Genomic DNA, 11,797 nt, shown 5'->3' with positions numbered 1-11,797 from the left:
TTGCTGATATATATATATATATATATATATATATATATATATATATATATTTTTTTTTTACATATTTTTAATCAATAAAATATTTTACATATTTATTTATTATTATTATTATTATTATTATTATTATTTTTTAGTTATATTAATGAGAACATAGAATAGACAGTACAGAATGATTGTGATAATGAGATAAATGGTTTGGACAATTTTAGATATTAAACATTGAAAGCGATATCTATGCATGAATTGTCTCTGATGCACTGCGTGACCTTTGACCTGTGCTCAGGGAATCCTCTGTGATGTGGTCCTGGTTGTGGATGGGAAACACATACTGGCACACAGAGTCGTGCTGGCCGCCGCGAGCCACTTCTTCAACCTCATGTTCACATGTGAGAAAACCTTCTGCCAGTTACTTTCTGTGTTTAAATGTACACTGGTTATTATTGTTATTATGGTTGGAGGAGTTGTAGATGTTGCTCACAGAAGCATGTAAGAGAAACCCGGATGTTTTACAGCCAGTATGATGGAGGCCACGAATCACGAGGTGGAGCTTGGAGGAGCAGAACCGGAGATCATCGAGCTGCTGGTGGAGTTCGTCTACACGGCACGGTGAGACTGACAGAAACACCACGCAGCTACACTGACACACCTCACACACACGCATTCATAATGTTCATATTTGATCTCAGAATCTCAGTGAACAGTAATAATGTTCAGTCTCTGCTGAACGCTGCTAACCAGTACCAGATTGAACCGGTGAAGAAGATGTGTGTGGATTTCCTGAAGGAGCAAGTGGACGCCACCAACTGTCTGGGTGAGACGTCGCCATCTTTCTGTGCAAAACCTTTAATTCCCATTTCTTCTTTTAAATTTGTTTCTATTAATTACAATATAATTATGTTTCTGCGAGTTCCGCTGATATTATAAATCTGCAGTTATATCTGACATACCTGATATATGCATCATATAATCTGAGATATCTGACTTATAGTACATAACAAAATATGGCATATCTAGCAAATGCATCATTTCGTTTGCGATATCTTTACATAATAGTGTATATAAAATGCATAGGATTTACAAATAATTATATCTAACAATAAACTGATAATATATTATAGTTACATTTTTTATATATTTAACAACAAACTTTTTACATATTTTAAACATTTATATTTATTAATTATTTTATAATTATTTTGTGTTAAAATGTATTATAAATCTGAAATTATTACTGATAGATAGATATATATTCATCATATAATATGAGCTTTATAATATAACATGAGATCATATAATCGTATAAAGTATGGATCATATTGTCTGCGATATCTTTATAAACTTCACATACATTTTTACTAAAAGAAGTGTCTATAATAAACAGAAATATAAATGGAAAACAGGTCAATTTATGTTTGCTTTAATTGTAAAACAATTTAAACAACTTATATACATATTTTAAAATAATTAAATATTTATATTTATAAATGTTTCAAATTTTTCTTGAAATGTATTTTTATTTTCATGTCTATTAAACTTCTATTGATCCTTTTTTCTATTTTCAATTTTATTTTATTTTATTTATTATTTTTATTACAAGATAAATAGAGGATAGGTAGATTTATATTTTCTTTAGTTACTCAAACTTTTTTCATGTATTTTTAGAAAATACAGTTCTTCTAAATATTTACATTTATTAATTATAAATCTTAACATACTTCACATACAAATTACTGAAAATAATTTATTACAATAAACCGAAAATATATAATAGATACATGTATGTCTACTTTATTTAATTGTTAAACATTTTTAAATAATAAATTATTTTAAATATTTATACTTATTACTTTATAAAATGAATTTGTCTTGAAATGTAATAAGTAATTTTTATATTTAGGTTTATTAGTATTTTTGACATTATATATCTGATATCATAAAAACGTTTTAATTGTGTTTTTTAAAATCAGTGTTCACATTAATTAAAGCTTTAATCCAAAATATGATAAGCTTTAGGTGAAATCAGAACTGGACACTTTATAATGTACATGTAAGAATGTCAACAATGGTATAAAATGAGGCGGTCAGTGTGAGGTCTTGTGCGTCTGTTCACAGCAGATATACGTGCTGTTGTGATTGGTTGTCTTCTGTAAGGCATCAGCTCATTGGCCGAGTGTCTGAACTGTCCTGAGCTGAAGGTGTCGGCTGATGACTTCATACACCAGCACTTCACAGATGTGTATAAGATGGACGAGTTCCTGCAGCTGGACGTCACGCAGGTCACACACCTTCTCCAGCAGGACACACTCACGGTCCGAGCCGAAGATCAGGTCAGAGGTCGCGGGACGCTGGGTCGTGAGGAGGGTTACAGTGTCGTGCGTTACACTGGGTGTGTGTGTGTGTGTGTGTGTGCGTGCAGATATACGACGCCGCGGTGCGTTGGCTGAAGTACGACGTGTTGAATCGCCAGCAGTTCATCGTAGACATCCTGGGGAAGGTTCGATTTCCTCTCGTCTCCAAAAACTTCCTCAGTAAAACTGTTCAAGCAGAACCGCTGATCCAGGACAACCCGGAGTGCCTGAAGATGGTCATCTGTGAGTCACCAGCACACTATTATACTCATTATTCATATTAATGGTTCATTTCTATCTATTGTTCTATCTGCTCATCCATCCATCATTCCCTTATCCATCCAGCCATCTTTCATTCAATCCTTTTATCCATCCATCGTTCTATCTGTTCATCCATCTATCCATCGTTCTAACGTTCCATCAATCCATCCATCCATCATTCTATCCATCCATCCATCCATCCATCCATTCATCCATCTATCATTCTATCCATCCATCCATCCATCCATCCATCCATCCATCCATCCATCCATCCATCTATCATTCTCTGTTCATCCATCCATCTATCATTCTATCGATCCATCCATCCATCTATCATTCTATCTGTTCATCCATCCATCCATCCATCGTTTTATCTGTTCATCCATCCATCCATCCATCTATCATTCTATCTGTTCATCCATCCATCCATCGTTTTATCTGTTCATCCATCCATCCATCCATCCATCCATCCATCCATCCATCCATCCATCTATCATTCTATCTCTTCATCCATCCATCCATCCATCCATCCACCGTTTTATCTGTTCATCCATCCATCCATCCATCCATCTATCATTCTATCTGTTCATCCATCCATCATTTTATCTGTTCATCCATCCATCGTTTTATCTGTTCATCCATCCATCATTCTATCCATCCATCCATCCATCCATCCATCCATCCATCTATCATTCTCTGTTCATCCATCCATCTATCATTCTATCCATCCATCTATCATTCTATCGATCCATCCATCCATCTATCATTCTATCTGTTCAGCCATCCATCCATCCATCCATTGTTTTATCTGTTCATCCATCCATCCATCCATCCATCTATCATTCTATCTGTTCATCCATCCATCCATCCATCCATCTATCATTCTATCTGTTCATCCTTCCATCATTTTATCTGTTCATCCATCCATCCATCCATCCATCGTTTTATCTGTTCATCCATCCATCATTCTATCCATCCATCCATCCATCCATCGTTTTATCTGTTCATCCATCCATCATTCTATCCATCCATCCATCCATCATTCAATCTGTTTATACATCCATCCATCCATCCATCCTCCATCCATCCATCGTTCTATGTTCATCCATCTATCGTTCTATCTGTCCATCCATCCATCCATCCATCCATCCATCGTTCTATCGTTCCATCTATCCATCCATCCATCGTTCCATCTATCCATCCATCCATCCATCCATCGTTCTATCGTTCCACACATCCATCCATCCATCGTTCTATCTGTTCATTCATCTATCCATTGTTCTATCATTCCATCAATCCATTCCATTCATCGTTCAATGTTTATCCATCCATCCATCCATCCATCCATTCATCGTTCAATCTGTTTATCCATCCATCCATTCATCGTTCAATCTGTTTATCCATCCATCCATCCATCCATCCATCCATCGTTCAATCTGTTTATCCATCCATCCATTCATCGTTCAATCTGTTTATCCATCCATCCATCCATCCATCCATCCATCCATTGTTCTATCTGTTCATCCAGCTATCGTTCTTTCTGTTCATCCATCTATCGTTCTTTCTGTTCATCCATCTATCATTCTTTTTGTTCATCCATCTATCATTCTTTCCATTCATTGTTTGCATCCTTCCATCCATACTTACATACTTTTATATACTTTTTAATAAATATTTATGTGTAATTATTCCATGTTTTTATCATCTAAATGTAGTCCTGTGTGTGTGTGTGTGTGTGTGTGTCCTCAGGTGGGATGCGTTATCATCTCCTGTCTCCAGAGGACCGTGAAGAGCTCGGTGAGAGTAGTCGACCACGGCGTAAGAAACACGATTATCGTATCGCTCTGTTCGGCGGCTCGCAGCCGCAGTCCTGCCGTTACTTTAACCCGAAGGTACTGAACGCTCACACTGATCACAGCAACTGCTCTATCACACCAACAACACTGGCAGATCAACAGCCGTGGAAAAACAGGAAATATTTTATGTACTTTTTTTTTTGCATAAAAAATTTAAATGAATAAAATGTATATAATCGCTAATATAATCATAAAAAAATCAAGTCTCTACAAAATTATTTTCAAAAATCCTTGTGAGGTGAAATCACAAACCACTGAGACTGAGTTCCACAGCCATTGAACTACTGGATTAACTTTTAAAGTTTCTTTATGATTTTTAAAGTTTCATAAGTCCATGACTTTACGATTTAAATAATTTGTATTTTTTTATTTATTTTGCAATATAAAATAAAATATTTTTAGATAACTGGTGTTTTTTTGCGATAAATATGTTAAGATAGCAAAATAAATAAAACATTTGAAATCTTTGTAGATAAATATGTTCCATTTTATGTCATTATAGCCTCTATGTATATATTTTTAAATATTTCATTTATATAATACTTAGCATTTTGCAATAAAATATTATAATAAAATTAAACGCCAAAGTGATGAAAATAATAATAAATATATATTTTTTATGTTAGTCTTTATTACATTTATTTTTAAAAATCCTTATCCTGCAATCACAACAAACTCCTGGGAGTCACAGAGCATGTGATCTGTGTTTGTGTGTTTCAGGATTACAGCTGGACAGACATTCGCTGCCCCTTTGAGAAACGACGGGACGCCACATCCGTATTCTGGGACAATGTGGTGTACATCCTGGGCGGCTCGCAGCTCTTCCCCATTAAACGCATGGACTGCTATAACGTGGTGAAGGACAGCTGGTACTCCAAACTCGGGCCACCAAACCCACGGGACAGTCTGGCCGCCTGCGCCTCTAAAGGAAAGATCTACACCTCCGGAGGATCGGAAGTGGGTGGGTTTGGATTTGAGGGGTTTATGCAGGGGCGCGGGAAGATGTTTTTTTTTTTTTTTTTTTTTTTGGTACCACTTTTGAATAAGAAGCAATACCAAGTCTATAAAACTCGGCAAAACTCGGTGAGAACACTCGTTTAAACAGCATACACACTCCCAAACTTGACTGCACATCACATTTTTGACATTATTGATACTGCTTTCAAACGTAATGCAACGGTCTGGTCTAATGGACATAAATTAAGCCTTCAAATTAAAGGGTTATTAGGCTGTTTACACTGTCATATACAATAAAAGAGCCTGCACAGCGACAGGAAATAGAAATGAACACAAAAAACCTGCCTAGTGCCTACATTACACAATACCGACCGTGGACGAATTATTGTTTTATGTTTTTTGAGCGGCTGCGGACAAATTCTTTCTACACACTTACAATATGACGTCACACTCTGCGCATATGATTTAAAAAACATAATTTAACATATATAGTCCTAACACATTAAATAGCCCACTTAAAGTGTTTATTACAAATAAATGACTAAATGCTTAAAATGAATAAATGTAAACGTACTCAAATTTTCATGACATGTACAATCCTGTGAAAACAGGGGGTGCTGGAGCTTTCCCGTGCCCCTGGGTTTATGAAGAGAAACTGAAACTGAGTAAATCTGCAGCGACAATGACCTCGAGGTGTTGTAGGATTATTTTTGATGCGCGAGATCCAGACGCTTCCAGTCCAGTACTGCATTTATCCCTTTATTTGTCACAGTTACGATGCCAAAACACATTACAGGTGAAACTCAAAAATTAAAATATCTTGTAAAAGTGAAAATCCCAAATTCAAATCCTCAGAAAATCAGAATATTACATGAAATCAATAAAAAAAATGATTTTAAATACAGAAATGTCGGTCCTCTGAAAAGTATAATCATGCATATGTATATAGTTATATATACTTAATATATTAGTTTCACCTTTTCATTTGATTGACTGAAATACACGAACTTTTGCACAAATTTTTCGAGTTTCACCTGTGTAATCCACAAGTTTGCATGTCCACACACAATCCTGACTCTCCCTGCGTCTCAATGTTCATATTCTCCATCCTAAACAGTGTGTGAGATTAAATTAAGTGTTTTCTAAAGCTTACTATGTTGAAAAGAGTAAGCCAGAAGTCCCCGGATGGTCGACTATTAGTGGTGGATTTTGGAAGTGTGGATCCATGCGCACTATAACAGCCAATATTACCCACAACCCATTGCACTTTGAAGGAGGAACTACAAACACAAGTAAAAAGTGTTAAAAAAAAACTACAAAACATGGCGTATATGTGTGACCGACGGGTTTAGATAAAGGTTTGAGTGACTATTCCAGGTTTAACCTGATTAAAACATATTTATTTCATGTTATCCGTGTTTATTTGCAATAACAATGTGGATTTTATAAAGATCCGTTTTGCCATTAACTTTTAAATGCATGCATTAATATGAGGAGAGTCTCTGCATGAACGGCCCGCGACTGCAGATCAACGTGCTTCTGCGTTTCTCTCTGATACGGTAGGAAATTAAATGTGGAGGATTTGACTGTGACGAGATGATTGACAGGCCAGTTTACTGTGACAGAGAGCAACCGCTAAAGACGTCCCAAAGCGTGTCTTCTTTTTGCTACACACTCAAAAGTATTTATTTTTTCTTCACAAAAAGAGTGCATACTTGTAGGGCGTAGTATAAGTAGGCGAATTGAGACGCAGCAATGGTGAAAAATTGTTTGCTCCCCTCATTAGTCACACCTGACTTCACTTGCTCTCCTGTTAAAGGGATAGTTCACCCAAAAATGAAAATTCGGGTCAGTATTTACTCTCCCTCATGTCATGTCATTATCAAGCGGCGAGAATACTTTTTGTATACTTTTCACTAGTGTAACAGCGCAGCGCTTCTGTGTTGTACGTCACACGCATCACACACATGACCAGCGTCGGCCAATAGTGAGCCTACGTGTGACGTAAAGGAAATGAATAATATATAGCATATATTATAAATATAGCATAACGGCTCTCACAAAATCTTTATGTTGTTGATAGGAAGTTCAGCTCTGAATCTGTTCGAGTGCTACGACACGCGCACTGAGACGTGGCAGACGAAGCCCAACATGCTGATGCCACGCTGCAGTCACGGGTCAGTCGAGGCCAACGGGCTCATCTACGTCTGCGGAGGAAGTCTGGGAAACAATGTGTCCGGCAGGGTCCTCAACGACTGTGAGGTGTACGACCCCAACACTGAAGAGTACGTATGACACCGCACACTCAGGGGAGATTTAAAGGGACAGTTCACACAATAATGAAAACACTGTCTTCATTTACTCGCCCTCAACCCTGGATGAGTTTCTTCCTTCTGCTGAACACAGAAGAAGATAGACTTCCATAGTAGGAAAAAAAAACATTATTAAAAATATCTTCTTTTGTGTTCAGCAGAAGAAAGAAACTCATACAGGGTTGGAACAACTTGAGTAAATGATGACAGAATTTTAATTTTTTTGGTGAACTGTCCCTTTAATGTGAGTTCTATAGAATAGAAGTTCTCAGTTCTATTCTGTTCAATTTGTATTATTTATATACTATTGTAGTACTTGTGAATATTTTGTATTAGCTTTTATATTTTCAGTTTTCGTTTTAATTGTAGTTTTAGTAGTTTATGTACTTTTGTCATTTTTATAATTTTTTTATAAAATATTAAAAAAAATTATTTTTATATCGGTTTTAGTTTTTAGTAAGCTTAAGTTATTTTAGTACTTCCACTTAAACCTTATTGCTGTTAAAAGTTTTTTAAATTTATGTTTTTCATCTAATATTTATATTTAATTTAATTTTTAGATTTATTTTAATTAATATTTTCATTTTAATTGTAGTTTTAGTATTTTTTTATGTACTTTTGTCATTTTCATAATTTTTTTATATTTGTATTTAGCTTTAGTTTATTTTTAAATCAGTTTTAGTTTTTTAGTAAGCTTAAGTTATTTTAGTACTTCCACTTAAACCTTATTGCTGTTAAAAGTTTTTCATCTAATATTTGTATTTGATTAAATTTTTACATTTATTTTAATTAATCATTTTTATTCGTTTTAGTTAATAATAACAGCACTGCATCATTTACTCACCTTCTTGTTGTGACTTACTTTAGCTCTTTCCTATAAATGGCCTGTCAAGCACTAAAAAGGGACACAAAAGACTATAAAAGTATAATAAAAACATGATTTTTGTGGGTCAATATATGATTTGTCTATATTCTAAGTCAGGGTTTCCCAAACTGAGATTTGTGATAGTGGATAAAAAAAGCTAATAATGAATTAAATCATAAAAATGTCAAATTATAATATAAAATATAAAATAAAAATTGTATTTGTTTAAAATCATGTGACCATTAACTGACATTAGAGATCCACGAATGTGCAAATGTGCTGTTAAATTATTGAAATATTAAGATAAAATCTCTTTTTTAACTTAATCTCATATTTTGAATGCAAAAGGTATAAACATTTAGTGTTATAAAGTGTTCTCTCTCTCTCTCTCTCTCTCTCTCTCTCTCTCTCTCTCTCTCTCTCTCTCTCTCTCTCTCTCTATATATATATATATATATATATATATATATATATATATATTAATTATATAAAAATTATAATAAAAAAAAAAGGTGTATTTTGTTAGTCTTAATCCCTTTGCAAAGACCGTATGCAATAGGAGTTGCATCTGACACAGAGTTTGTGAATCCCTGATGAAGGTCTCCTGCAGAAATGTGTGTGTTCTGTGTGTGTGTGTTCAGGTGGAGGGTTCTCTGTGGGATGCGTGAGGCTCGTAAGAATCACGGTCTGGTTGTGGTGAACTCAAGAATATACGCCGTCGGCGGTCAGAACACACTGGGTATGTTTCTGTGTTCATAAGTTTACTTCCCCTGCTAATATTTGTTTTATTTTAATTCCTTATCAGGCAAGCATCTATTGTGACTCAGAAAATAAGACAAAGTAACACATTGTTTTTCTTTTTTGTTCTGACTACATTCACTGAATATACATTTAAAGACAATTATGGATGATCACTACTAGATGCAAGAAAGACAAATAGGAATTCAGTGTGCAAATATTACAATGACATTATCATTTTACATTTGACTTACAATTTACATGGATTTATTTTGCAATGCTTTTATCACAAGCTCTATTTCCCGAGAGAATTTATCCAACAGTATTCCTAGAATACAGTGCCATTATTATTATACGTTCATTTTAAAATACTAGATTAGTAAATGGAAAATGGGTAAACCTAATCCACTCTTTAATAAAATTTTGTCATCTAATTTAATTAGATTTTATTTTATTTATGTATTAATATTTTATTTGACTTTTAACTTCATTTGAAATTTTTAATCTATTATTATAAAATGAATTAATATAATCTTTGTATATAAATCGATTGTAAAATCGATTAATCACATCTAACATAAAAGTTTGTCAATATGTGTGTGATTGTGTGTATATATATATATATATATATATATATACAATCTTTTGTTAGACGTGAATAATCGCGATTAATTGATTTGACCGCATAAAATTTTGTAAATATATATAGTATATATATACACACACATTTTATATTTACAAACTTTTAAGTTAGTTGCGATTAATCATGAATAATTGATTTGACAGCACTAACATATAATTACATAATAATTATACAATATAATTAAACATAATTATATGTATAATATATATTTATCCCTTTTTTAATCTGTCGTTTCTTTACATTTAACACATTTGTTTTGTAATAAATTGACACATTTTTTTGTTATAGAAGATCTTTTCCTTGGAATCCGACCTCCACGCCTAAAAAAGTCTCCATTTCGATGTTTTTCGACCATAAACATACTGAATTATATTCATGTCGTGCAACATTGTGAACATGAGCTCAGTTTCCCAGAATTGCACATGCACACAGTGGGATAGATGCCATTAAAGTGTTTAAATGCCTGTTTATGATGATTAAAACACATGTTTTATATGATTATGTTTGCTACGGTTATGAGCTTAATCGCATCAGTTTGCTCAAGTATGATGGCATTATGCAAAGCTGGTCAATAACCGCAGAGATATTGTTCGAAAAACTAAAACCTTGACTTCCTAATTAATTGTACTTGTTTTATTTAATGATTTTATTTTGGTCTGGTTAATGTAATGAGATCTGTTTGCATTACACAATTATTTTATTTTGGCATCTGTTTGTATATAGTTAATTGAATCTGTGATTTATGTTTCTGATACAGCTGAAATCTATAATAACATGTTGATCAAAAAAAGAAAAAAAAGCATTGTGGCATGTAGACGAGAGTTGCGTCCCAAATCGCGTACTTGTGCACTATTCTAAAATTCTATTTTATGCCATTTTGTAGTATAAATAGTGCGAGTAGTGCGTTCACGCTGAAAAATTCAAAAAAGAAAAAGTGCACTTTAAGTTCCTGGATGATGCACTTATTTAACCGGGAAAACAAAGTTTGTAACGTTGGACATGCACTCGACTGTCGCAGCTTTAATTACGTAGCGGAGGGGGAGGGGCTATCAGACTCCGATGTTGAAATACAAAAATAAACGTATAAAGTTCATTCACTACACGGTTGAGTACATAGTGCATAAGTGCATAGTGTATAAGTGCATAGTGTATAAGTGCATAGTGTATAGTCAGTACTTCCAGAAAAATGCAGAGTTTATTTGTGATTGTGGCAGGCAAAAATCCTTGATTATGCGGCATGTTTTCTTAAAAAATATTTATGCAATTTTATGTGATGAAATTGCGGGAACTTGCAAAAACTGCGGTTTGATGAAAAAGAGAAAAATAAATTGATTCCCCCAACTTGGCTACTACATTAATGTAAAGAGACATTTCTTATTACTTCCTATGATAAGCAAGCGTAACACATCACAGAAAGTGCTGGGAATATTTAAGTTCTCATCTTGTTTTATTTCAGACCTTAATAAACGCACGGCTCAAACTTACAAAACATTGATGAGTCAAACAAGTTCTGTAGCTTTACAAAAGGAATATGCTACAACTTCTGTAAAAATGAATAAATAAAATATAAAAAAAAATGTGTGCTTCCTGTTTTACAGCTTTTCGATGATGTTCACGTTGCGTAATTACGTCGCTTCATAGCGTTCCCATGGCAACAGGGGAAATGGCTGCTCTTGTGTGAAGTCATAGATATATATACACTAGATGTCGCCTTGGCTACGGCAGTTCATTGGAACGAATGCGTCAATAGAGCCGCCATCATGGAAAAGGGGAGCCCCTCCTCTTTAATGCATCAGCGTCAATGTAGGAAAAGGTAT

At 34.2% G+C, this 11,797-nt stretch overlaps 1 protein-coding gene across 2 annotated transcripts in view; it reads left to right on the top strand.

The window, feature by feature from the left end:
- klhl7 (kelch-like family member 7) overlaps nt 1–11,797 on the top strand; it is a 45,635-nt gene that overhangs the window by 31,930 nt on the left and 1,908 nt on the right. For both annotated transcript variants that reach the window (XM_077230117.1, XM_077230116.1), the window contains 9 exons: nt 284–386; nt 513–606; nt 687–811; nt 2,152–2,327; nt 2,417–2,591; nt 4,359–4,501; nt 5,186–5,426; nt 7,506–7,707; nt 9,241–9,338. In XM_077230117.1, the coding sequence (XP_077086232.1) occupies nt 284–386; nt 513–606; nt 687–811; nt 2,152–2,327; nt 2,417–2,591; nt 4,359–4,501; nt 5,186–5,426; nt 7,506–7,707; nt 9,241–9,338 (1,357 nt within the window). The remainder of the gene's footprint in view (nt 1–283; nt 387–512; nt 607–686; nt 812–2,151; nt 2,328–2,416; nt 2,592–4,358; nt 4,502–5,185; nt 5,427–7,505; nt 7,708–9,240; nt 9,339–11,797) is intronic.

Source organism: Siphateles boraxobius, unplaced genomic scaffold, assembly GCF_051911475.1.
Source record: "Siphateles boraxobius isolate OS27281-9 unplaced genomic scaffold, OSU_SipBor_1 139, whole genome shotgun sequence".
NCBI classification, from domain to species: domain Eukaryota; kingdom Metazoa; phylum Chordata; class Actinopteri; order Cypriniformes; family Leuciscidae; genus Siphateles; species Siphateles boraxobius.
This window is presented reverse-complemented; position numbering and strand designations above follow the sequence as displayed.